Genomic DNA, 26,890 nt, shown 5'->3' on the forward strand with positions numbered 1-26,890 from the left:
TTATGCCGATGGATCGCGATATATGGGTGCGAAGATTATCTATGTTATTGGACCAACTCAATGTTTCATGAAAGATAACGCCTAGAAATTTTTGAGTCTGGACGCGTTCAATCAAAGCTCCTTGGAATGTGAGCTGCGTATTGCGGAGAATACAATGGTTTCGAGGTTTAAAAATGATGCACTTTGTTTTCTTAATGTTTAATTCCAGCTTATTTGTTCTCAGCCATAGCGACAAATTGCTAAGCCAAAGGTTCGCTTCTTGTACTAGAGTAGACATATCGTGACCCGAAAAAAGGACGTTAGTGTCATCGGCATATAATATAATATCTGGTGTTAGAGGTACGTTTACGATGTCATTTATATAAAATAAGAATAGAAGTAGCCCAAGTAAAGACCCCTGTGGGACGCCGTACTTGATCTTGCCCATTGTGACTTCGAGTGCTGCATATCTCTATACCGATTCCGATTAGTAAGGTAACTTCTTATTAAATGAAGGGGCGTACCTCTTATGCCATATTCATTCAGCTTTTGCAAAAGAATTTCATGCTTGATCGAGTCAAAAGCTTTCTTAAAGTCGAGAAATATTCCAGTTGTGTGATGTTTTTGCTCAAAATGTTCAATAATTTGATCTTTAATAGATAATAAGGCCTTTTCAGTACACTTGTTCTCCTGAAATCCGTATTTATGTTCTATTACAACTTTTTTTAAGCTACAAAAGTTTGAAATTCGTACATATATGACACGTTCTACAATTTTTGAAAAAATGGGCAGAACAGAAATAAGCCTGTAGTTATTCATATCACTTTCATTACCACCTTTGTGAACAACGGATACTCTAGCAATTTTCAATTTCTCCGGGAACGTTCCAGTGCTCAAAATGAGGTTGCAAATATGTGCAAATGGTGCGCTAATGTGCTCTGAAACTGCTTTTAGAGGTTCTGCCTCTATATTGTCGAAACCCACAGCACATTTGTTACTTAAATTCTGTATCAGCGAGGCTACTTCCGATTCATTCGTGGGAGTTAGGAAAATAGATTCCGAGACGTGTGTTTTAATATACGATTTGTAAGACTGGACAGCACCATTTGGAATATCAGAAGCTCCTGAACTCAAAAAATGCTCATTGAACATATCGGCAAGTAAAGTACCTGAACAAGATCTGCCCTCTATTTGAAGCTTAGAGATAGCCTTCGTATTTTTCCTTTGCAAAAGATCGTTCACAGCGTTCCAAATGGCTTTCTGATCATTGAGTATGTTTGCGAACTTTTTTTCGTACTAGCTAATTCGCGCCTTTTTAATATCAGATCCTATCTTATTTGTGACCTGCTTAAGTTCAACCAAGTAGTCTAAGCGCTTTGTTTTTATGAATTCAGTGAACAGCTTATCTCTTGCTTTCATCCTTTTCAAAAGTGAAGCGTCTACCCGTGGTTTTCTTGCCCTCTTGTTTATTTTATGCACCACAATCGGAAAAGCTAAATTATAAAGGTCTGTTAACTTTGTTATGAATATGTCGTAGGCATTCACAGGGTCAGTATTATTGAAAACACAGCTCCAATCAGTGTCAGCGACAACATTCTGAAAATGCTTAATTGTTTCTTGGTTAATTTTTCTACGCAGCGTAGGATTTGCTGTATTTCGTTCTTTTACACACCACGGCAAAAATGCAAAAATCGGCAGGTGATCGCTGACTCCAGGGGTTATAACCCCTGTGCGTATTTCATTTTTGTAGTTAGTGAAACATAAATCCAGGGCAGTTTCAGTCAACTGTGTTATTTTTGTAGGTGCATGAATTGGTGTGTTCGCAAGTGTTTTCGCAGTCGCCGTCGACCGGCTCCTGTTCTGATGAATGACTGTAGCTCAAGAACCGCTCTGTGAATTCGATCCTTCCTGTGAACGCCGCCTCCCTTAGCCTTTTTGTTTCCCACGCTTGGCGTGCTCTCAACTCTTTATTTGCAGTGGGGCCCAAGCGGCTGCAGCAGAGTAGCTTCGAAAGCGAGTGTTAGTGAGGCACTCGTGATAAAGACCGGACAAGCGCCTATCTGGGGTCAGCCCCAAAACGTGCTATCTGGAGAGAAGCGTTCCCTCTGCGGTTTTTGGTCTAGCGATACGATGCCGCCCTTAGCTGGCTCACATTTGGCAGTTCGCAAATAGTCGAACAATTTATGTCGCACTCGATTTCAGCAACGCCCGTTCTACCCACGCGTCCTTGTGATGTTGCATTTTGCGCAGAGAAGGCAATTGCGCACTAACGCCCTGTTTTCGCTTCACTTTCGCCTATTCTCAGCTCAGCGCTTCCGGCTCAGCCGTTCGTTTCCCTCAGGTTCGCCTCAGCCAACCCCTCTCTCACGAATTTACTGTATTTCCCGAAAACATTGCGTGGTCTGTTGCCTGCTTTGTGCGCAGCACAGCCGTACGTAATTATAGCCGTACCCCGGATCCACTGCCGTCCTTCCACTAGTATCCGACGCCTGGGAAGGGGGGGGGGGGGGTGGCGTCTCGACGTATGCGAGCAATCGTGTATACCTTATTGGCCAACCGGCGCCCTACAGCGGAGACCGCAATAAACGCGTTGAAGTCGGCCGTGTTATTTACCCCACATGTCACCTTGGCTATGCAAATGAGCGTGGGCGTGTTTATTCGTCCCGGCAAAAAAAAAAAAAAAAAGAAAGAACAGATTTTTTTCGCTGTCTTTTCGCTCGTTCTTGGCCTTCACTGCTCTATGCTACTGTGTCGCGTAACTAGCGGGCCTGGAAACAGTGCATTTGGTCTGTGGAGTCCAGACGAGGGTTGCGTTGCCGCACGCCGTGGGAGAGAGAAATGTCGCTTTTGTTTTCAGCGCTTTGCTGCCGCCATTTCCCTCTGCTGGCGGCCCTCGACTTTCCCAAACTCGACGGCACAGTGCGCGAATTCATGCCGCGGCTTCTCAGCTTTTTTGCAAGGCGATGCTCTGCTGCGGGCTGCAGTAGCGGCGGTGGGCAGGAAGAGCCTCACTGTCCCTGGCGCACGTGATGTCGGTTGCCTAGCGATCTGCTGGTGACGTCACGCCTTTCTTCGCCGTCACTCTCTGAAGTTGGTGCGGGGGGGGGGGGGGGGGTACGCCTGCTGCTGTTAGCTTGCTTTTGCCCTCCCTTTGTTCGCCCTCTCTGCTCTTCGCGCCTAGGTTGATTTTTTTTTTTCTTTGTGATTTTCTCCATCGTATTTCCTAGCCTCCCTCGCGCGGCTCGATTTAGTCGGCGCAGAGACGGCCCGACGAACTGCGTAATAAAAAGAGAAAATAGAATAAAGCCTGTATGAGCGTGCAAGAAATAAAAGCAATAGAAAGTAAAAGATGAAAAAAAATAATAAACGAAAGAGGTGGGTGCGAAACGAGTCTGTTGAGAGCCCCGGGGAGGAGGAGGGACGGACACATCATGGCGGAGGTTACTGTGTCTGTTCCAGGATAAGTGGCGTACGCTGTGTGCTGCAGGTATTTTTCCGTTTCCATGGCGCCGTGCGCGACTAGCTTGTAGGCCGCGTGCGCTGCGTATTCTGTCACCTTTGGAGCCTTTCGCCCTCTCACATTGCTCTTGCTTTATCGTGTTGACACAACGGTAATTGGAGAGATATGTGCGCAATCTTGTGTTCGTCGTTCTCAGTCTCAGTTTCCCTGCTATACGAAGCGTGGCCGTAGTTATTTTGTTCGGCTATCCAATTTTCTTTCCTCCTTTGTCACCGTATTGAGGCTGATTGGCGTAATAGCCGCACATCACTTCAATGGGGACGAGTTAAATTTCGTCAGCCTCTCCCTGAAGAGTGTCGTAGTAGATTTTCGTGAGTGCACCTTGCGCTCAGTTAACCCGCGCCTGTACGAACAGCGTGGGCAAAAGTGTGCATTGCCCTGGGTTTGCCTCGCCTGCCGACAGCTCACATTCAATGCGGGCAGTTGTTGCCCGCATTGAGGAATAACATCGAGGAATGTTTGCGAGATAAGGGACGCCACTTGGCTGCGTTGTTCCGCGGATCTCGAGTTTCGTACACTCGCCCTCGGGGCAGTTGTCCTGTTTTGAGCTCCGCCGAAATACGTTAGCGCCTGGAATAACAAGCCGTTGCGGCCCGACGAAAACAGCTTAACGAGATTAAAGACAAGAGAGGAAAATGCCTGACGAGAGGAAACCCTATTTGTGATTGAATATCATCGACAATCTAAATCGTTTGGAGCCGAGAGACTTATCGGCGGCTTATTGCGTTGATTTTTTTTTCCTGTGCCAGTTTAGTGGACACAATATAGGACAGTGTGAAGCGGCCCCGCGGCGGAATAATTATCGCGCTTCACCGTTTTGGCGAAGAAGCCACGTAAACGTCTATTCGGTTCGAGTACGGCGTTCTTGCTGTTTTGATGGCTATTGGCGGGTTTTAATATCCCAAAGCAACATTTGGACAGAGAGAGAGAGAGAGAGAGAGAGAGAGATCGTTGCTGACGGGCTACCGATTAAGTCTGGCCACTTGCGATTTTGTAACGTGCAGCGAAGTATTGAGCTCTTAGCGCCGGTCCTAGCCCGGAAGCTCGTGTTCAGCAGCAAATTGCCGTGGCGATTAACCCACCGTGGTGGCTTTCGAACTGTCTTAATCATACAGTTTTTGTTGAGTGAACGCCTGGCGCTAGAAAGAAAATATCTTCGTGCAAAGGAAAAAAAAAAGACGAAAAATAAATGTACGTAAAGTACTGAAGCGCGTGTCCCTTCCTTGACCGCTTGGCCGCAGCTTTTCAGCGGCATCTCGACATTGTCGCTACCTCCTCTCCACGCGTCCCGTTAAGAATGCGGAATATTGCATCTCGAACAATAGCTTCCTGGTGGGCAATTAATTCTGACGATGTCATCGCACCCTCTCGTCTACATGTGCTCGGACGTCAATGCGTGAATCTGTGAGAGAGACGTCTAGTTCCCTTTTAGTAGAGCTGGGCCAGACCTCTGTGTATCTTTGTGTATTTCAAAGCAACGTTAAAGAAGAGCTAAGCAAGCTAGATGATCACTATGTAATCAAGTGAGTATCACCCACTCATGACTCTCGCACGCTACTGACACGACAAGCATGTATAGGGCTGCCAGTTCTCGAGTGGGCGAAGTTGGGATGTGGGAAGGGGTGGGGGTTTGTTTGAATAGGGGAGGGGTGGGCGGCTGGCGATGACCGACCCTGCGAGTGCCAGGCGCTACGAGTATGCAAGCGCAAAAAAAAAAGTTAAAAAACAATTGATACCTTCTGTGTCGCGATGTACGGGAAGAAAGGTGCGCTATATTTGCCTGACTAGAACGGTTACCAATGCGGATGCTGTAAGTATTCTGTTCATTTCTTATCACTAGTCTTGTCGAGCGGCACATCCCTGCGGTAGCGGGGCTTGTTTGTGCGAGCCATTGGCAGAGGCCGAAAGAGTAATCTTTACAAATTGCGGCCTTTGTGTCTAATTCATTTTTTGTTGTTCTCTCTCTGGCGTCAATGGTCGTTATCATTGCACAGGGATAGGTGGAAATGACAATCGACGAACTAGCCCAGCCTTACACTGGAAAAGATGTCTCCTTCCTTTTGGCTCTGAGGTGCGGCTTCGCTTGCTAAGGAGCCACGAGCAACTGGTGCCTTCGTGGTATGTCGCGTTGCGCAGTTTCCTCTAAGCCTGCACGACCGGTGGTGACCTACGGCATTTCAGCGCCGGCAGCGCAGCCGGCCTCCCTCCGACGTGGCAAAGCAGACATGAAATCGGAAGACATCGCGCGCGCCGGTCGGTCCCTTCACAACATGGCGGCATCGGAGAGGGGGGGAAGCAGCCTCCGCTCTACTCTGCCGTTACTACCGCAGCTGCCTTCGCTGTTTGGGTGGGGTGCCGCGTACGGAGCGGTCGCCCGGCGGGTTGAGTAAGGTGCCTCGCGGGGAAGGTGCCCCGTGAAAAGAGCGGCATTCGGGTAGGGGGGTGGGGGGGGGGAATGGGGGGAGGCTAGTGTTCGTTCTTCTTTATTATTTTGTTTTTGTTTCATCTCCTCCTCGTCTCTTTTTCACCGGCGAGGCGGCCATCTTTGCGGTGAGGAAAGCGGCCGTCGCGGGCGCAGTACGCGGGAGGCGGCGGCGGGCCGCGGTGGTTGACCCGTACGCGGCCGTCGCTTGAAGGACGCAGGCATGCATGACCTCATCGCGATCTGTGCCGCCTTCGCGCGTGCCCAGCTAGCAGCGAGTGGTGTGCCCGCTTGCTTTCGGACGTTCGGCAAAACCGTTTTCTTCTGCTGGCCCGTCGAAATAATCAAGGGGGTTTTACGTGGAAGGCGGCGCGTATGCGCTGCGTTGCCGATAGAGACGGCTGTGCAGCCGCCTCGCTGCGCGTGTACGGCGTGTCTGCGCCCGCTGAAAGGCGTCCTTTCTCCCCGCCATCCGCTGACAAGGGGGGAAGCACGGAGAGCGAAAGCGCGTCTGCTGTCATGGCGTCCGTCGGTGTGTTCCATGCGGCGACGGCGTAGAGGCGACGGTGGCGTTGCGTTGCGCGCGGAAGCGTCTCATTTTTAGCCGCTCGCTGTCTCTGCGTGCAATATGCGTAGCGGGACGTGTTATTCCGCGCAGAATAATAATGACCTAGGGGTCCATCCTTGAGGATGTGGTTTTTCGATTGCGCCCACTGTCGTCGCACGCAGTGCCCCGCCCCATTTCCTTTGTCTCGCGACTTGTGCGGTATGGCATCTCTTCGGCGCCAGCCGGGAGAAGGGGGGGCGGCGGGAGGGAGGCGTACGTTAGATGAACTTTCTGCTGTCGCGCGGAACATGCGGGTATTTGGGCTGCCTTCTAGACCTTGCGAAGTGCAAAACTTCAACCGTGACGGCCGACCGGATGTTTCGCCATTTTTTTTTCTTAGCTCCATATTTTATTCGAGAACATTTACGCAATAAAAAGGATTGTTTGGCCTTCGTACCACACCATTGGGTAGTCTAGGAGCGTTCAGACTGGCGAGTACAAGTTCACATCTACGTCTTCTGTATTAAGCAAAAAAAAATGAGGTAGGGGGTGTTGAATTTTATATGTATGAAATAGGCAGCGGTTAATCAACCGAGAAAATAAAAATGTCGTGTTAGGCCGTCTCGCGCTAGGCTGCTTCAAAGCAGACTACGCACCATGGCACTGATCTTGTCTTTCTTGAAGTCACGCCGTGACTATAAAGCGCGCTCCTAATACTCTCTAAAATATTTTTATAAGACAGTTTGCCCGCTATATGGCTGGTTGGTTGCGGTGTGTGCTTACTTTCTCGTTTGATTGCGGCGCGCCCGAATCTTTCCCCGGGCTTGTCTTCTTCGCCGTAACATGTCGGCCTCCTCTTCCTCCCATTTTTGTCTCCTCGGGTCAAGGAATGCTGTTCCGACTTCCCCGTCAGCGCGCGTTCGATGCGGCGCTCTCGAAAACGTTCGCGCAATGCCGTCGCCGGCTCTCGCCGCTCCATCAGCTCCGACGAAACACGTGGCGGCTGATGCCTGCGCCTCGCGCTCGCTGTTTCCTCCTCCTCTTCGTGCCGTGGTAGGCGTCCCTTTCTGCACGATGTCGTTAGGCCTCGCGAACCGATGTGGACGCGCCGGCAAAAATGGCAGCTGCCTGTCGAACCCGTCCTGTTGCGGTGGGGCGCTGCGCCGGGATCGGTCGCAAGGGGGGAGGTGTGGACCTCCGAGGCTGCTGCTCGCTTTGCGTCACGGCAGATTGCAGCGTTTCGAGATGGGCGCTGGCCTCGACACCGCGGCCATTATGGTTTCGACGCTGTGCGCAGCATTGCAATCAGTTTTTCTCCTGCGTTTCGTCGTCTTGGTAGCACCGCTTTGGCCGGCCTCTTTCTTTCAGTGAGCGAGCTTCCGATGCGTTATCTGGTGGTGCGCTCTTGTCTGTTCAGATGCGCTTGTTAATGCAGCACTGCTGGCGAAGTAAAAAAAAACAAAAAACCGAGACATGCTCTCTATTCTAGCTTTTTTTTTTCTGCTTGTCTCAATAGCTTGTATCTGCAGCACTGATTTCAACCGCTTCGGTGACTCGCTCGGCGGCGTACCTATCCGACAGCATGGAATTGACCGCTTGAAGGTACCATAGTTAACGCACACGCACAGCTCGTTGGGCAGAGTGTTTTTACATTCCGCCCAAACTGGAAAATGTAGCCGCCACCATGACTGCATGCTGTGGCTACTGGTGTGGCATGCTGGTAGTGGCTACACTTTCCAGTTTGGGCGGAATGTAGAAACACACTGCCTAACGAGTTTTGCGTGCGCGTTAACTGTCGTAACTTCAAGCGGTCAAACGCAATCCGAAGCGCTCTCTTCTATAGTGCTTTTCCACGCTTTCTTTTTCTTTTTGTTTTAGGACGTTAATCAATCAGTGTAGTACTCAATCGAGTGACGTCCGTCCTAGGTATGCCGAACGCGACTGCACCGGATGCGAGCAATGCATTTTTATTAGGTGGCCCGTAAACGAGCGATTCGAAAACGCTTAGGTAGTTTCACACTCGTGTGCCTCGGTGTCATTTCTTTCCCGCTCGAATTGCCAAATATAAACTTTTCGGGTGGTGCAAGGCACTCGCAAGCTTCCATCACAGCGCAAGAAACAAGTGCGTCACTCAGCTAGTGCGATTGGGGAAGGGCGATGGGTTGCGTAGGTTACCCTGTGACGGCCAGTATTTCCTCATGCCCTGCTTTCTTGCAGCCCCGTCTTCTTCTTCGTTTTTTTCTTTTTTGTTTCTTGTGATTTCACTGAGCGCTACACTAGAGAGCCTCGGCAGCATTCGTGTCAGAAAAGAGACGAGGAAAAGATGCGTATGCCACGCGGAATGCTGGACACGCGATTCGAGTGCGTGTGAGCTTGGCTTAAAGGGGCGGAAAAAGAAGTTATTAAAGTTCCGTACACGTCGTCGTTAGGCCTGGAGACGTTGCAGACGTGCGTCGCCGAAGGACATTGTGGCGTAAAAGCTTTGGTTCCGGTGTATACGACGCGGCAGCTTCGCATTTATTCGTTCCATTTGCCCCATGCCCAACGTATTTTTGGTACGGTTATTTGATACCTTAAGCGCTGTAAACTTGAAGCACATTGCAGCATTCTCGTATACCGGAAGCAGTTTTCAGTATTGGGTAGTTCAACTTATTATTTAATTAGCATACTGTGTTGCCATATCTTTATATAAATTACCGTGTTTTTTTCTCGGTTCGTGTTTTAATTATTTTCTTTCGAACGCACTCTCCATGGTCAGAACTAAATGTGAAAGAAAGTGTGTTAACTCTCTTTGCTGTCGAATCAGACACGTACCCAGGATTTCTTTTCGAGTGGGGGGCGGGGGAGGGAGCAACCCAAGGTAACTTTTCTATGCAAATGAGGAGGGGGGGTTACCTTTACTAGTAGAAATGTGAATAACGCCCGCCATTCGCCATGAAGACGCGTAAACCCGCAAAAGAGAAATGAAATATGGTGTATCTCACAGGTATACGCCTGTGAGATACACCTCTTCCTTTACTTCGCAAACAAGGAACCACATCGGACTCGCGCAGGAAGCAAGCCCAGGAAGAACACTGCCAAGCACAAGTAAACAAACATACGAAAGTGCAAAATAATTATTTCTATCGTCATCAGCCTATTTTACGTCCACTGCAGGACGAAGGCCTCTTTATATAATTGATTTCTATAGTAGCATACAACAACTTAAAAAATAACAGCTGTTGGCAACCGAGGCACACGGACCGCGCGGGGTTGTGTTACTCCGCCAGCCAATCACAGAAGCAAACAAAGTCGTCGTCATGCGGCCTTTTCGAAATGGCGTCGTACTTGATACCTCCCGAACGTCTGCTGTTCTCGAAGAGTCTTTTCATCGACGGAAGCAATTATGTGTGCAACAGAAATAGACAAAGCGTATGGAGTCTGAGCATTTCACTCTTCAAAAGTCTACCCCCGCCTTGGTTGCTTAGTGGCTATCGTGTTGGGCTGCTAAGCACAAGGTCGCGGGATTGAATCCCGGCCACAGTGGCCGCATGTCGATGGGGACGAAATGTGAAGACACCCGTGTACTAAGATTTAGGTGCACGTTAAAGAACCCCAGGTGGTCCAAATTTCCGGAGTCCCCCACTACGGCGTGCCTCATGCTCAGATCCTGATTTTGGCACATAAAACTCCATAATTAATAAATCTTCAAAAGTCTGCGGTACAGTTCATTTCACTGCTGAGCCCTTTTACTCATGAAATTTCACTGCCAACTGAAGTGAAACTTGACAATAAATAGCTGCAGCGAAGCAAGCATCTTATTTCACTCCAGAAAAGAATTAGGCTTTCGCCATTGGCACCATTGCACTATAATAGGCGAGGGAAAACGTATAAAATTACGCGCTAATATTTTTGTGGTTACGCCTTATTTGGGTAACAGGAAAAGTTTGAAGTACGAATTATTTGCAGCCTTGCGGAGGAACCGTTGCTGCCGATTATGAGGGTGTGCGCGGGGCTTCACTGCAGATTTAAGTTGTATCCGACTATAGTGGCGTTTTTTTTTTTTTAATTAGCTCTGCAAAAATTATAGAAAAGGATATATTTGCGGAACAATCACACTTCTTTTGGATCCCTCGTTTACTGCTCTACCAAGTGAAGTGCCAAAACCGACTCGTATTTTTATTTGGGAAGTTGCGTAATGATGCGTGGCCGCCAGTCCCGTACAACCGCGTAGAGCGCAGGACGCTGTGGTTCTAGACGTACCGGGCCCACCGCAGAAGGTTAGAAAAACACCTACATAAGCGCAGCAGAGAAGTGGCTACGTCTGGCGGCTCGACTGATAAGTGTAGAAGTGTCATTAAAAACGCACAAGATCACTCTCCACTACCGGCAGCGTTTTCTCCTTTTTTAAATAAAAAGATGACGCATAAATGTTGTCATAAACAATAGCTAAATTTGTTAATTTTTGCTTTTCCTTCCTGTTTAGCTGTTGCGTTGGCTTAATTTCTCAACTCCTTGTGGCTCTTGTTTCCAGTGGCCAATTTTGCACAAAAAGTGCTGTACAATTAGGGAAAAACCTGACGAGGTAACGGGTGACAGTCATATTGCTTATGGGTTTAAAGGTTATTGCAGGGTTTGATGAGGGACGCTGTTTCGCATTATTTTCATTAGCACGTTATTTAACCGATATCGCGGCTATGTGGTTCCGACGATCTGTCAGCGTCGCGGCGAGGCGCCACTCGAGGAACTAATGATGCAAAATGAAAAGTTAAACTCAACTGGCGTTTCCCCCGGCTGCAACTCGTTCCTCAAGCATACAAAGAAGGCTGAACTAACGAAGCAACAGCCACGCGCGTGACCGTTGAATAGATGGTGACAACTGAACGCATATCGAGTTAATCGCACGGGCATCGAATCGATGAGAAAACTGGCCTTCACACCCCAGGAGATACCGATAAATACTGTCATCCAGAAGGAGTGAAAAAGGCAGCAAAATGTTGACCACCGAATAGCTGTCAAGTCTCAACATTGATTTGGCGGCGCTTTAGGAATGTGTGTGAAGTTTGGTGGCGTGAGCGGGGAGGGGGGGGGGAAGGTATGCTGCTTAGTTTAGGGGGGGGGGGGGGCTAGGGTACGTGCCAGTGGCGAATGGTGTTCTGGCTTTTCTGCTGTTGAAACGTTCCGACAATTTCATTTCGTGTTTTTGCGAGAATGACGCAAAATTAAACACAAGCCCAAATGAAAATTCTCCATTGCATCTTTCGGTCCGCCGTCTCGGATTCTACGATTCGCGTGGCTTTGTGGCTCATTTGTCGTTGTTTCGACGATGTTAGACCGCGTTCGCAGTCGGCGCTGATCGAACTTTTCCTTCCAGTTATGAAGCAGTTGAAAGTTTAGCGTCCGTCCGTGTCTAACGCCTTTTCCTTCTCTGCGCGTCCTTTGTGTTTCGCTGGTACCCCTTTTTTTCAAGTTCGTGAAGCAATTAACTTTTTTTAGCTTAATTACGCGAGCTGTTTGAAAACGTTTCCGCGTGCACTAAGTCATTTCGCCGGTTCACAAACAGGTTTCATTTATTACAGGACTTACGTGGGACGTGTTTCCCATTTCCGCTTAGCTTTAATGTTTACCTTTCTTTATGCCTCGTTTTGCAGCTTATCGCTGCCAACTTGAAACTTTAGTATCTACCGCTTTTTATCGCCTTTTCTTGCGAACAATTCTTACTATTTCTCGTTTTCTTTTATTGTTAGATCAAGTGTCACTCATGATGTATTTAAACTTAAACGTTAACTATACGGACTCCTTACACAGCTCTGAGCGGAGTTTTAAGGTCTAGACTTTGCGAAATTTGTTTTGATGATTCCGGAGGCATGGCGTCTTCGTCGGCGTCGGCACCTCCATTTTTTTTTTTTTTTTCAGTGCGCGATGACAACGCTGTTATCGTGGTTGGTCATTAAATGCCTATCGCGAGTGACCGCCCTAATCGGCAGCCGCTTTTCTTTCTTCCTTTTTTTTGAGTGCACGCGGCCTACAATTAGCACAGCGCAGCACTCGATGCAACGACTCCGCGTGATGTCACGTTAAGGATATGCATCGCGAATACACGCATATGCCCTGCTGTTGCCGCTTTTGCGCGACACTCTCACGGGATTAATTGTTGTAGTTCTTTTTGCATTGCTGACGAGGAAAATTGCGAATCTTTTGTCTTCCCTTCCTGTGTGTTGAATTTTTGTTACGTTAATCTTCCTGATCAATAACTCATGTGGTACGTGATCTGCGACGTCATTTTGACGGATGGTGTAAACTCTAGCTTGTCGATGGATTGATGGATGATTTAATCGCAGTTGTATATATACAATCTATCGCGATTAGTAGGTTGATGTCACATGAGTGATATCAGGCGAGCGTTCGCCCCGACGTGCCCCGACTGCTACGAACGGAACCACGGACTTCTGTGCTCGGACTAAGACGGCAACTGCGTGCACGGCTCTCGGGAGTCGCAACAAAAGCCAACCATTCCCGCTGAATTGCAAGCGCAAAGCGGGGACAAATGGGCAAGGCCTAGCTGTAGTTACACTTGCGATTTCGTCCGAGCGACCACGATGTGCTTTGATGTAACACGTAATTTCAAGTTAGGCGTCGCTTCTACGTATACGTGACGTAAAGGCAAGTTTCTGTGCATACAGCACCGTTCTTTTTTCTTCGAGGTCATTCATTCGACAAATACCTTGCGTCTTCGTCTGTTGCGCCGCTCCATCAAGACGTTCGAAAAATACCAGCTTCGATTATTTGCTCGCGCACGCAAATCCACTAATCCTATTGATCTAATAAACAATCGATGTAAAGGTTCCCGTGTTTGTTTGTGTTAACGTATTTTTTAATCGACGCCCAGCGCTAGTGCCAACAACGCTTCCGCATTACGTCGCGTATTGCCCCGTGCTGCGTCCGGGGCCGAATTCCGCTCGCCGCGGAACGCGTTTCGACGCCAGAAGTGCGCAGGAAATACGCGGCCATGTGTTTGCCACGCCGCATCGCTGGTGGCATTCGTTCCGCGGATTGACCGCGCAGCCCGCGGCGAGCGGTTTCCCGTCTCGATGCGCGAGGTGCACGGCGACGCGGCAGCAGCCGTCCGTGCTCACGACCGCGGCGGGGTGCGCGGTTGCCCCCCTACTTCCGTGCAGAGGGGTTGGTGGCCGCCATTTCGCTTTGTAGCCTCCCGCGAGGGGGAAGAGGCCCCTAGCTCCTTGTCGCTCTGTGTTTGCGGCGCTGGTGCTGTAGCCTCCGCCGACAGGTGAGGCCACTGTTGTTGCTACAGGGCGGCACCTCCGCGTTGGCAGCTCCCCGAGGCAATGTTATCGAGGCAGCCAAAGTTCTCCAAAAACATTGACACGCGCACACGTCGTTGCATAACATGCGCGTTGTCGGGGCAGGGTCGTTGAGAAAATTACGCGCACCCCGGTTGATGGAAAATTATCCGCATATCATCTCGATGATTTGTAGCCATAAGTCGCCCCTGTACAAGGGCGAATCGGAAAGTCTTTGCCCCTACATTTTTTTTAAAAGCCAAATTACGGCTGCAAATGCGAAGGCAACATATCCATTCCCAGCGGTGGACATTTCTTGTACCTACACGGCCTTATCCGCCTGTAGCTCCGCGGCACGGCGCTGCTGTCAGTTGTTGAATAGTGTTCGTGTATACGTTCCCTGCGGGAGCACACACAGGAACACTATTGTTGAAGATGGCGGTTGCGCTTCACACGTCAACGGCGTGCGAGCAACGAAGTGTGATTCGTTGTCTATGGAGCGAGGGACGAACGCCCGTCAAAATGCACAGGGACATGCAGCCCACGTGTAGCGAAAGGTGACTCGCTTTGATCAGTGTAAGGTGGTGATGTTGTCAGTTCGCAAAAGGCCGCAAAGCCTTGCATGACAATGAGTGTTCGGGCAGGCCGCGCGCGTCGCTGACTGACGACAACGTTTCCCGCGTGGATGCTGCGATGGTACAAATGTACCATCGCAGCACTATTTTTCCACTATGTGGAAAAATAGTGTAAGGCACGTAGAACAGTACGCATGTTTGTAATTACCTGTATGTATCTTATTTTGGCTAATAAAGATACAGGCTAATACTTTCTTTTTCGCCCTCGTACAAAGGCCATAAGAGCATCGCCATTGACACCAATGAGAGGGTTCGCTTATGGAGCCAGTTGAGGGAATATGGTCTAGATAGAAAGATGATTGAGTTCCTACAACAAGTTTATACAGATAATGAGGTAGAGATAACATGGGAGGGGGAAACTACAAAGCCAGCTAAAATAAGAAGAGGTCTCACGCAGGGCTGTCCATTGTCGCCTCTGCTGTTTATGATTTACATGAGCCAAATGGAAAAGAGACTAGAACAGATCACAATAGGAACTGACATAAGCTATATGCTGGAAGGGCAGAAGGTAGCTCAAGTACTAGCCGGACTGATGTATGCAGATGATATTGTACTGCTTGCTGACACCCGAGTAGAGCTACAGGAACTAATGAACATATGTGGAGAGGAGGGAGAAAAATTGGGACTGCAATTCAGTAGAGAGAAGTCTGGGATAATAGTATACAATGAAGAAAGGGGGGAACCATTGGAAATACAAAGCACTAAGATTGATCATGTTGAAAAATACAAGTATTTGGGCATATGGCTAAACGAGGGCAAAAAGTACTTGGAAGAACAGGAAAAAATTATGATTGAAAAAGCGAAAAGGAACTCGGCTGTAATGAAACATAAGGCACTTTGGAACTATAATAGGTTAGGTGGTTAGGGGCGTATGGAAAGGGGTTATGGTACCTGGCCTCACATTCGGAAATTCAGTACTGTGCATGAAATCGGAAGTTCAGGCATGCATGGAAACGAGACAGAGAAGTGTAGGCAGGTTGGCCTTAGGAGCACACGGGAACACCCCTAATGAGGGAGTGCAGGGGGACATGGGATGGACGTCATTCGAAGGTAGAGAGGCAATAAGTAAACTAAAATTTGAACAGAGACTCTCAGCACTGGAGGAAAAAAGGTGGGCAGGAAAAGTATACAAATATCTGTACATGAAAAGTTTGAACACAAAGTGGACACTCAGAACTAGGAAGCTGAGGAATAGATACCTACAGCCGAGGGAGGGGGTCCAACGTGGTTCTAGTGTGGGAAAGGAGGTGAAGGAGACGGAAAGAAAAATGCGGGAAGAAAGAATGCTCGGAAAGCCAGCGCTATCAATGTATAGGTCACAAAAACAGGAGATTAAGAGAGAGCTCTTATTTGATAACTCGCGGGACAGCTCACTATTATTCGAAGCTAGGACAGGGGTATTGAGAACGAAAACATACAGGGCTAAATTTGAAGACGTGGACCTTCGGTGCACAGCATGCGGAACCGAAATGGAGACCACTGAGCATATAGTGCTGAGATGCACAGACCTTCGCCCAACCCTGGCAGAGGGAACAGTGGCAGATATGGAAGGGGCATTAGGTTTTCCCGGGGAACGAGGGCAAATAGACGTGAAAAGAGTGGCAGTAACGAAGGGGAGGCTAGAGGATTGGTGGAGGAAGTCAAGGGATAGATAATACTATAAATCGAGGAGATAATGTTTCCTCTACTGTGTTAGATCGTTATTTTGGGGGGAGGAGGGGAGTGAAAACTAGGTTAAGGAAAAGAGGATATAAAGAAAGGGGAAAAAGAAGAATAATAATAAAATAGGAAGGGGAGCAAAAGGCTAGGTGGCGCCAGCCGCCGCCCGTTACAAAGGGTATAGCCGCCATCCATCCATCCATCCATCGCTGGCTTTCGATTGTTTTACAAGTTTCTCTGGCTTGACGCTACTCGGAATCCATCGGTCTGTCCGTCTGTGACTTCATGTCTGTCGTTGGGCGGACCTCCCGGGTTCCGTAAATGATCTAGCAGTCAACAAAAAAGTTGGAAAGACGGAGAGAAGGCGGAATGGCGGCGTCGGGTTCGGCGCGACTTGTCTTTCGGAACCCGATTCGTTTTTGTTGCGCCTCGCCGGACTCCTTTGGCAACGCAATTGGGTCAATGAAACGTTTAGCTCGGCTTTTGTGTGTGGCATTCCGCCGCCCGGAACGCGCGCGCGCTCCGCCCGTGCAGTCAGCACTGCCTCTCTCATCCTCTCTCACCGACGGGGCTTCAGGCCTCTGTCCCAGTTGCAGTCCGTTGTCCTCCGAAATGTGCGAGCGTTTGTTACAACCACATCTGCCTGCACTTGCTGACCGCAAAGCGTCTTCCCCGAACGTTGCATAACGCCTTCGCTCCATGGTTGTCCGCGACATTGCTTGCCGCGCATAAGCCCACTTCGTGCCTGAAGCGCAGAAATGAACTTGATTTGCAACGTTCAGTTGGGCTCGAGTCTCTAGACCCGCTTTGACCTTTTCCTGCCAACAGCGGTTAGGTGAACGCTGGACCATGTTGCCGTAAAGCTTGAACGTGCTGGCGCTGTTAGTATGTCGTAGCATCCAGGAACAGGCGAGGCTCACGATCTTGTGCACCTAAAGATTAAATGCGCTAGCGTTAATAGCACCCCTAATCTTACACAAGCGAGAGATAACGTTTGATGATATATGGGGCGTTAGCTTATACCGACAGGCTTGGCTGAGTCTTTTCTTCGTCTCTCCCAACTTTAAACCTTAGTCTATACTGCGTCTCACAAGTCGTTCGCTGCACTGCGTGAAATAGGAGGCGTACTCAGGTATTGTCCTAGCGCAGTGGAATATAGTTCCAGGCGTAACTGTCTGATTATTGGCGGGATTAAAGAGCGTTAACTTTGCTTGGTACTTTATACGTTACAGCGATGCGTGGCATGCCAGGACATCCGCGTATGCACGTTGTATACTGCTAATTACTGTGGCAGTGAGCAGACGACGCGACGCGGATGAACACAACTCGAGAGGAATTCGGCATCCCTATTGGCCAAGGAGTCCTGCAGCTTCCACAGTGTTGCAAATGACTTGTGAGATAGTTTAGTTTTATGTCCTCTATATTTCCAAAAAAAAAAAGACGACCGTGTTTCCTCTGTGAAAGCAAGAATATCTACCATCCTCTACCCATCCAGGAAAATAGAAAGGAAAGTAAGAATCCGCTATTTCACTTGGTAGGTGATTCGAAACCGGTGAACCTAGCATAGTACGCTTCCCAGCTCGGTCCTGGACATGTCCTCGGTGCACGGGAATATAAAGGACGTGTGCGTGATCTACAGCCGTTTCTTTCCCATGGTGCATTATCAGAAATGAAGCGCCAAGGCCACTAGCGTGACTCCTTTACAGGACGAAAGAAAAATACAGCAAGGCTAATTGGAAGCGATGTATTTGTCGATTTGAGAAATAGAACACTGCTCACATAATTTTCAGATTCGTAGCGTTGTTTTCTTATTTGTATACCTATTACTTAAACCGTGCAAAAGTGTTCGACTGCGTCGACTGATGACCGAAGATATGGGAATCCGTGGATGGTGCACCATGTGGGTGCGCTCTGGTGCTGAATATAGGTGCCATGTTTTGTAGCCGATTTCGCGGCAGACACCAGCATCTTCGTCCGCTTCCTCGGACACTCAGCAATAATTCAAGGCAATGATGCACATGACAGGCTGGTGCTGGCAACGTTGCGTTTCGTCTGTGCAGAGAGAGCTCAACCTGCCTGGCGCCTCGAGTGTCGCCGGTTGGCTCTTTTATTGAGTGCATCACCCGGAGCTGGCTCCTGCGAGGAAGGATGGAGGGAAGCGTGGCCGGCGCTAGCCGAGGGAGAGAGATGTAACAGTGGAGAGCGTGGAGTGAGACAACGCGAGTGAGGCCGTGGACAGACGTGCCTTCGCCGCGGGGGGGGGGGGGGGGGGGGGGGGGGGGGGACTGCCTCGCCCGTACAGCGCGCGACGACGAATATGGCGCTGCGGCGGCGGCGGTTGTACGAGGAGCTGCAGCAGGCGGCGGCATCCCGCCTCTCGCTGTCGAGGAAGCGAAAGAAACGAACACCGCCGCCGTGGAGGGCGATCCTCCCTGCATTACTGCGTTTCCTGCGCGAGTGTATGCGCGTTTAACAGTACAGTTTAACAGTAATTTGACTTTCCATTTGTTTTCATGTACTATACTCGATGACGAAAGACAAATGAAGGTTTGAGCCGCTGTTGGTAGCTCGCGACTTCCTGATGCGTGTTGCGCGCGTTCCTCGTTTGCATTTTAGTGAATGCTGTTGCGTTTCGCCTGCGACACGTGGTTTTGCCGGCGCGACTGCGGCGGGGCGGCAGACATTTTGGCCCGATCGTCGTCGCCGCAACACTCATCGCCAGGTGTTTCCAGGCGCGTCTGCGGCGATGCGACCGCCTAGGGATCTCGTTCCAGTCATTGTGCCCGAAACAGGCGATGCCAAAGCAGGGATCTCATTCCAGTTATTGGGCCCGAAACAGGCGATGCCAAAGCAGGGATCTCGTTCCAGTCATTGTGCCCGAAACAGGCGATGCCAAAGCAGGGACCATCTTCTCGTTACAGTCATTGTGTCCGACCGGCAGCGCCACGACAGGGTGCTACGAGATCGTGCGCAGCGCCACGACGGGGTGCTACGAGATCGTGCGCAGCGCCACGACAGGGTGCTACGAGATCGTGCGCAGCGCCACGACAGTGTGCGTCACCATTAGCCCATTGTACATTCACGTGCTCGTCTTTTGAGGGGTTCCTTCTTGCCCTCAACTGCGAGAGTATAAAAACAGCTGCCCCCGGACGCCAAAAGGAGGGCTCCGATTTCTTCTGTTGAGTGAAGTGCTCTCCCGTCTCTCTACTACGGTCAAACCTGACCGCCAACTCTTTGCGATGTTAAAATAAACAAGTTGTTTCGTTGTTACCAGTCGACTCATGCTTTGCCGGGACCTTCGGATGCTTCCAGTTGTACCCCAGGCCGCCAGGCCAACGCTACCCTTGGGGCTTGCGACCCAGGTACAACCACGGGCGTCAGCGCCGAGTTCCCAACAGATCGTACCAGCAGTCAGATCCAAACATCTGGTTGGCAGCGGTGAGATCGCCTACGACTTCAAACAACGGTCTGCCAGCGGCGAGATCGCGACAACGGAGGCCAGCAGCAAAGAGATGCAGTTGACAGTATGCTGAGCAGCTCAACGACGATCCGGGAGCAGTGCAACGAGCCCTGTGTGACGACTGGTTGCCTGCAGCGGAACGACTGCGCGGAATTCCTGCCTGCGAGGTTTGGTGAGTGCGGGACTTTCTTCTTCTGAGCTTTGCCAGGCTTTTGTTAGTGTTAGAAACAGAGCTGGTAATTGTGGTTGTCGTTGCTGCCGGGTTAGTTGCGGCAAGACAATAGTAAGCAGTAGAGAAAGCAGCATTCAGAGCAGCCATGGATTTGAAGTCGTTGCGCAAACCGAAATTGTTGGAGCTTGCAAGAGAGTTGGGTCTGGATGTCTCAGACAAACTAAGAAAACCTGAACTGCTAAAGGCTATTCTTGAGTTAGAGGCTGAGGATGACGAGCTGTCGGAATGCCTTGAGACTATTGAAGAGAGGGAGACTGCAAAAGAAAAAGAAGAGCGTGAACGTAAAGAACAGAAAGAGCGAGAGCAACAAGAGCGTGACCGTCAACACGCTTTGGAAATGAAGCGTCTTGAGGTAGAAATGGAACGCGCTCGTAATGGAAGTCAGGCACACGGTGCAGGAGAACGCGTATTGTTCAAAATGACTGACCTGATGCGGCCGTTTAAGCTTGGAGAGGACATTGGTTTGTTCCTGGTTAACTTTGAGCGAACGTGCGAGAAGCAGGGGTTCTCTCGGGAAACGTGGCCACAGCGCTTGCTCACTTTGTTACCCGGCGAGGCGGCCGACGTAGTCGCTCGCTTGGATAGAGAGGAGGCAGAGGATTTCGACAAAGTAAAATCGAGTCTGCTAAAAAAGTACCGGCTGTCTGCGGAGGCGTTCCGTCGGAAGTTTCGGGAAAATGAGAAAGGCAGAAGTGAGTCATATACAGAGTTTGCGTATAGGCTTATGTCGAACATGCAGGAGTGGCTCAAAGAAGAGAAAGCGTTTGGTGACCACGATAAAGTTCTGCAGTGCTTCGGGCTAGAACAGTTTTATAGTCGGTTACCGGAGAACGTGCGATACTGGGTCTTGGATAGACCAGACGTTTGTACGGTGGCTAAAGCCGCTGAGCTAGCCGAAGAGTTTGTGACGCGTCGGGCTCGCGGAGCTAAGGACGGTCAAAAGGGTGAATTTGGCTCGAAGTTTGAGAGGCCGAAGTTCACGCCCATGAGATTAAAGGGGGACACGCGTAGTGCGGATGCGAGCGAAAGCAGTCCGACCAAACGTAAAGAGACGGCGGCAGCCAAACGCAGAAAGCGGTTCGAGATGAGGCGAGCGCGCTTGTGTTATACGTGCCAGAAGCCGGGTCACTTTTCGGCGCAGTGTCCGGAAACAACACCAAAAGTTGTGTTTTTTTCAATAGGCAGCACTGACGAGAACATGAAGCTTCTCGAGCCTTACATGCGAGACCTCCTCGTGAACGGGAAAGAGTGCCGAGTGCTTCGCGATTCCGCAGCTACGATGGATGTAGTTCGCCCGTCTTACGTAGAACCCCATATGTTCACGGGCGAGTGCGCATGGATCAAGCAAGCCGTGGAAGCTCATAGCGTGTGTCTGCCGGTAGCAAAAGTGCTTATTGAAGGACCTTTCGGAGCGCTTGAGACGGAGGCCGCAGTGTCATCTATGCTGCCACCCCAGTACCCGTACCTATTTTCAAACAGGTCCGATCACCTCCTGCGCGAGAAGGGGCTTTTGTTTGGTGAAGCTAGTGTTCAGGCCTTAACCAGATCGAAGGTTCGGGAGCTCGCTGCAAAGGCGGTAGTTGCGGGGCCAACGTTATCAAACAACGAAAAAGGGTCAGAGGCGCAGCAAGCTGATATTCAGAGCACGCCCGAACTGAATAAACTTGAGTCTGTAACGTTAAAGGCGCCAGATACTGGAGAGGAAACGCCCGACACGGGAAAGTTAGAAGAGCTATCTACTGATTTGCTCATCGCGCCTACGTCAGACGGACTTGATAGGTTGCTAAAAGTCAGCCGGACGGCTTTGATAGCCGAGCAAAAAAAGGATGGCAGCCTGGAAAACGTGCGCTGCAATGTCAAAGAAGGTATCGCCAGGAAAACTGCGCGTTTTGTGGAAAGAGGGGGAGTCCTGTACCGGAAGTATCTAGACCGCCGAGGAGTGGAGTTCGATCAGCTGGTCGTGCCTCAATGCTATCGTCAGGATCTGTTGCGCTTGTCACACGGGGGTTCGTGGTCCGGACACCTAGGAGTTAAGAAAACTAAGGACCGTCTCTTGCAAGAGTACTATTGGCCAGGGTGTTTTCGGGACGCAGACCATTTCGTGAGGACATGTGACACTTGTCAGCGGGTGGGCAAACCAGGGGACAAATCGAGGGCGCCGTTGAAATTGGTACCTATCATTACGGAGCCTTTTAGACGGCTCGTTATTGATACTGTGGGACCTCTGCCGGTAACAGCCACGGGGTACAGACACATTTTGACTGTGATCTGCCCAGCGACAAAGTTCCCTGAAGCAGTGCCGCTTAAAGAACTCAGCTCAGTTGAGATAGTTAATGCACTACTGTCCATATTTGCGCGAGTTGGTTTTCCTGCGGAAATCCAATCAGATCAGGGCACAGTGTTTACTAGCGCTTTGACGACAACTTTTCTCGAAAGGTGTGGGGTAAAGCTGTTACACAGCTCAGTGTACCACCCACAGTCGAATTCCGTTGAGAAGCTCCACTCCGTCATGAAGCGCGTGTTGAGAGCGTTGTGTTTTGAACATCGAACTGACTGGGAGCTGTGTCTGCCTGGGGTGATGTTTGCTTTACGGACCGCGCCGCATGCGGCTACGGGGTTTTCGCCAGCTGAACTGGTGTACGGTCGCTCGCTTCGATCTCCGCTTCGCATGCTTCGAGAATCGTGGGAAGGTAGGGGCGACGACCCAGTCGTGGTGGAGTACGTGCTTAAGCTCCTCGAACGCTTAAGAAGGGCACAGGAGTTGTCAGGTGAAGCAATGACAAAGGCCCAGCAGAGGGCCAAGGTTTATTATGATCGGACAGCCAGGGCCCGTCGTTTTGAGGTTGGCGATGAGGTCATGATATTGCGCACATCGCTAAACAACAAACTAGACGTGCAGTGGGAGGGCCCAGCACGAATTGTTCAGAAACTGTCGGACGTTAACTACGTGGTAAGTCTGCCAGGAAAGCGGAAAGCACAGCAAGTTTACCACTGTAATCTGCTCAAACCTTATAGACAACGGGAAGCAGTGGTGTGCATGATGATAAACGTTCCTGAAGAGCTTCCAGTCGAGCTTCCGGGACTAGGCTCAGTGACGAACAGGGAAGACACCGGTCAAGTCATTAGTGACCTTATCAGTAAAGCACCGCTGTCGCCCGAGCAGAAAACCGAACTACACCAGCTATTACAAGAGTTTCAAGGTCTGTTCTCTGAGAGGCCTGGTAGGACTTCTGTACTTACTCATGATATAGAACTTACCTCCACAGAGCCAGTACGATCCAAGGCGTATCGGGTGTCACCCCGCCAGAGCGATATTATGGAGGCTGAGGTAAAGAAAATGCTACAGCTCGGTGTTATTGAGGCAGGTGAGAGTGATTATACCTCCCCTTTGATTTTAGTTGAGGTACCGGGCAAGGAACCTCGTCCTTGCGTCGACTACCGCAGGCTTAATTCCATCACTAAGGATCAAATTTATCCGATCCCTAACATCGAGGAGCGCCTTGAGAAAGTTAGTAGCGCTCAGTTTATTTCCACCCTAGATCTTGTCAGGGGTTATTGGCAGGTTCCACTTACAGAAGAGGCTAGTAGGTATGCGGCGTTCATTTCACCAATGGGAACATTCCGTCCTAAAGTGTTGAGTTTTGGTTTGAAGAACGCGCCATACTGTTTTTCAAGCCTCATGGATAAAGTGTTGCGGGGACAGCAAGAATTCGCTTTACCGTATCTAGACGACGTAGCGATATTCTCCGCATCCTGGTCTGAGCATATGACACACTTGCGGGCAGTGCTAACACGCCTGCGCGAAGCAGGCTTGACAGTAAAGGCTCCTAAGTGCCAGTTAGCACAGGCCGAGGTTGTCTACCTCGGTCACGTGATTGGTCAGGGTCGTCGCCGCCCCTCTGAAATAAAAGTGGCCGCTGTGCGAGACTTTCCGCAACCGCGCACAAAGACCGATATTCGGTCGTTCTTAGGTGTCGCCGGCTACTATCAGAGGTACATCCCTAGGTACTCTGATATCGCGGCTCCCCTGACGGATGCTCTAAGAAAGACAGAGCCTCAAACAGTCGTCTGGGACGAGACCAAGGAAAGAGCTTTTAGCGCCCTAAAGAGTGCCCTAACAAGCCAGCCTGTGCTACGATCGCCAGACTATACAAAAGGGTTCATTGTTCAGTGCGATGCTAGTGAGCGAGGCATGGGCGTTGTACTGTGCCAACGGGAAAATGGAGAAGTAGAACACCCCGTCCTGTATGCTAGTCGTAAGCTGACCAGTCGTGAGCAGCCGTATAGCGCCACCGAGAAAGAGTGTGCGTGTCTCGTGTGGGCCGTTCAGAAATTGTCATGCTATCTAGCCGGCTCGAGGTTTATCATTGAGACGGATCACTGCCCTCTCCAATGGCTGCAGACCATCTCTCCCAAAAATGGCCGCCTCCTGCGCTGGAGCCTCGCTTTACAACAATATTCCTTTGAGGTGCGTTACAAAAAGGGGAGTCTCAACGGTAACGCCGATGGCTTAAGTCGAAGCCCCTAACGTAGGAATCAGCCTCAAAATTGTTTGTTACTGATGTTTTTCTTCCTGAGGCAGGATTTTTTTTAACATATTGCTTTTGTTTAGTGTTTCAAAGTGATGATATGCTTTCTAGTGCAATTTTTCAATTTGTGGACGCGTTCTGAGTGATGCTAGACTACTGTAAGGAACTAGGCAGTGGTATAAAAAGGGGAAAGAGCCTGGCAGGGCTTAGTGAGGGTTGTGCCGTGCTTGCTGACTGAGCGGTTGAGTTTTCAGCGTAGTTCTAACGCTTGCCGGGAACGAGAACAAAAATGTGAACTCTCCCGAAGTCACTTTGCAGTGTCCCGTGCGAACCTGAACGAGAGAACGAGGCCTTCTCTGTGCGCTGCGCTCAAGAAACGTCAAGGGACGCCCGACTTCGGTTATGAGCATCATCGAGCGACATCCCTCCGGACAGCGGATGCAGTCCCCTGTCCATCGGGATCTCCTTCCCCCGGCGGGGCGGTCTGTTGCGTTTCGCCTGCGACACGTGGTTTTGCCGGCGCGACTGCGGCGGGGCGGCAGACATTTTGGCCCGATCGTCGTCGCCGCAACACTCATCGCCAGGTGTTTCCAGGCGCGTCTGCGGCGATGCGACCGCCTAGGGATCTCGTTCCAGTCATTGTGCCCGAAACAGGCGATGCCAAAGCAGGGATCTCATTCCAGTTATTGGGCCCGAAACAGGCGATGCCAAAGCAGGGATCTCGTTCCAGTCATTGTGCCCGAAACAGGCGATGCCAAAGCAGGGACCATCTTCTCGTTACAGTCATTGTGTCCGACCGGCAGCGCCACGACAGGGTGCTACGAGATCGTGCGCAGCGCCACGACGGGGTGCTACGAGATCGTGCGCAGCGCCACGACAGGGTGCTACGAGATCGTGCGCAGCGCCACGACAGTGTGCGTCACCATTAGCCCATTGTACATTCACGTGCTCGTCTTTTGAGGGGTTCCTTCTTGCCCTCAACTGCGAGAGTATAAAAACAGCTGCCCCCGGACGCCAAAAGGAGGGCTCCGATTTCTTCTGTTGAGTGAAGTGCTCTCCCGTCTCTCTACTACGGTCAAACCTGACCGCCAACTCTTTGCGATGTTAAAATAAACAAGTTGTTTCGTTGTTACCAGTCGACTCATGCTTTGCCGGGACCTTCGGATGCTTCCAGTTGTACCCCAGGCCGCCAGGCCAACGCTACCCTTGGGGCTTGCGACCCAGGTACAACCACGGGCGTCAGCGCCGAGTTCCCAACAGATCGTACCAGCAGTCAGATCCAAACAATGCACAAATATTCGCACACATTGGTGACTTTTATTGTCCACCATCGAGCATTGCTAGTGTTGCATGTTCTTTTCCACCAAAGGTGCACGGAGCAGGTGGGGTGAGAATGGGGTCCGCGTGCCAAGACGGCACGGCATTGGCGGCCCGACGAATCGAAGCGCGGCGGCGCCTTGCGCGCAAATCCGGGAGGACCCCTCCCCATTTCCGACGGCTGCAGCACAGCGAGCGAGCCGTGCGCTGCGTTTGGCAGCGCGGGGAGGGATCGGCCGGCCCTTCTGATCGAGGCTTGGCGAGCGGCAAGCCGGCGCCATTGCGCCGGCTATCTTTGTTACCGTTCTTCTTTTTCTTTTTTTTCATTGTCTGTGCCATTATTGTGCCGCGCTGGCGGTTGCCGCTGGGTTACGCCAATTGCACTGTATTACGATCTCGTTACCGGACTCTCTTTACTCGCGGATAACTTGACGGCGGGCGGTTTTGCTGCAGTTTCCCTGGCATTTCTCCGCATTATGCGGCTTCGCTTTTTAAAACTCCCTCGAGTACTGCTGAAAACAACTGCGACGTGCGTCCCTGCGTAGTAGGCGTCTGAGGCCGGGAAGACAGAGCAGCGACGTCTCTTTGTTCTACTTATCGTCGAGGCGGGAAGCGACGTTGCACGACACTTGTGCGACGGTTTGCATTTCCTTGTGCTCGCTTCTGTGGCCGCTTGTGCTGACGTCGTACGCGAAGGAGCGCGCTCGCTGTGCAAGTTGCAGTTTTCCCCGTAGCGAGAACAACCTTCGCAGGAGGCGCAGTGAGCAAGCAAATTTAATACAGCCGTAGCCTACATCACGCAGATGTCCACAGAATGTCTATCGACCTGTAAGCTACCGGTTATTTTCGACGGCTGAGCGTTCTACGGCAACTGGCTTAATACGCCGTCACGCTACTGAGCTCGCGGATATATATATATATATATATATATATATATATATATATATATATATATATATATATATATATATATATTTTTTTTCATCAAAGATTGCGGCAGTTAAACGGTGCAGCAACGATGCAGTTTTCGCTGTACGAAGTCGGGAGGTGCCAACTCAAGGCGCCTGCTGCTGGCTTGCGCATGAAAACCTCTGGAGGCCTGCCTCACCTCGGTTCTTGAACCGCCGGCCTTTTCGGGCCATGGGATAAACGTGGGTCGAATGGCTGGCTGCTGCACCGAGAAGGGAAGTGAGTGCACACTGGCACAACCCAACGCCCTGGGAGACATCGCGTGCGGCTTGTGCAAGCTGCGACGATTTCCTCCCCCTTGCCTTTTTTCGATTTTTTTTATTCTCAATCTCCTCGCAAAC

General features: G+C 50.4%; 1 protein-coding gene across 5 annotated transcripts in view; it reads left to right on the forward strand.

Moving 5' to 3' along the window:
- Nucleotides 1-26,890, forward strand: part of Tlk (Tousled-like kinase) — a 172,331-nt gene that overhangs the window by 75,986 nt on the left and 69,455 nt on the right. Inside the window, exon 1 of one of the 5 annotated variants that reach the window (XM_075681186.1) lies at nt 26,338-26,408. The exons of the other annotated variants lie outside the window; for them this stretch is intronic. Coding sequence (XP_075537301.1) covers nt 26,395-26,408 — 14 coding nt within the window. The 5' untranslated portion in view covers nt 26,338-26,394. Of the gene's footprint in view, nt 1-26,337; nt 26,409-26,890 lie in introns of those variants that run through there. 5 annotated transcript variants of the gene reach the window in all.

Source organism: Dermacentor variabilis, chromosome 2, assembly GCF_050947875.1.
Source record: "Dermacentor variabilis isolate Ectoservices chromosome 2, ASM5094787v1, whole genome shotgun sequence".
NCBI lineage: Eukaryota > Metazoa > Arthropoda > Arachnida > Ixodida > Ixodidae > Dermacentor > Dermacentor variabilis.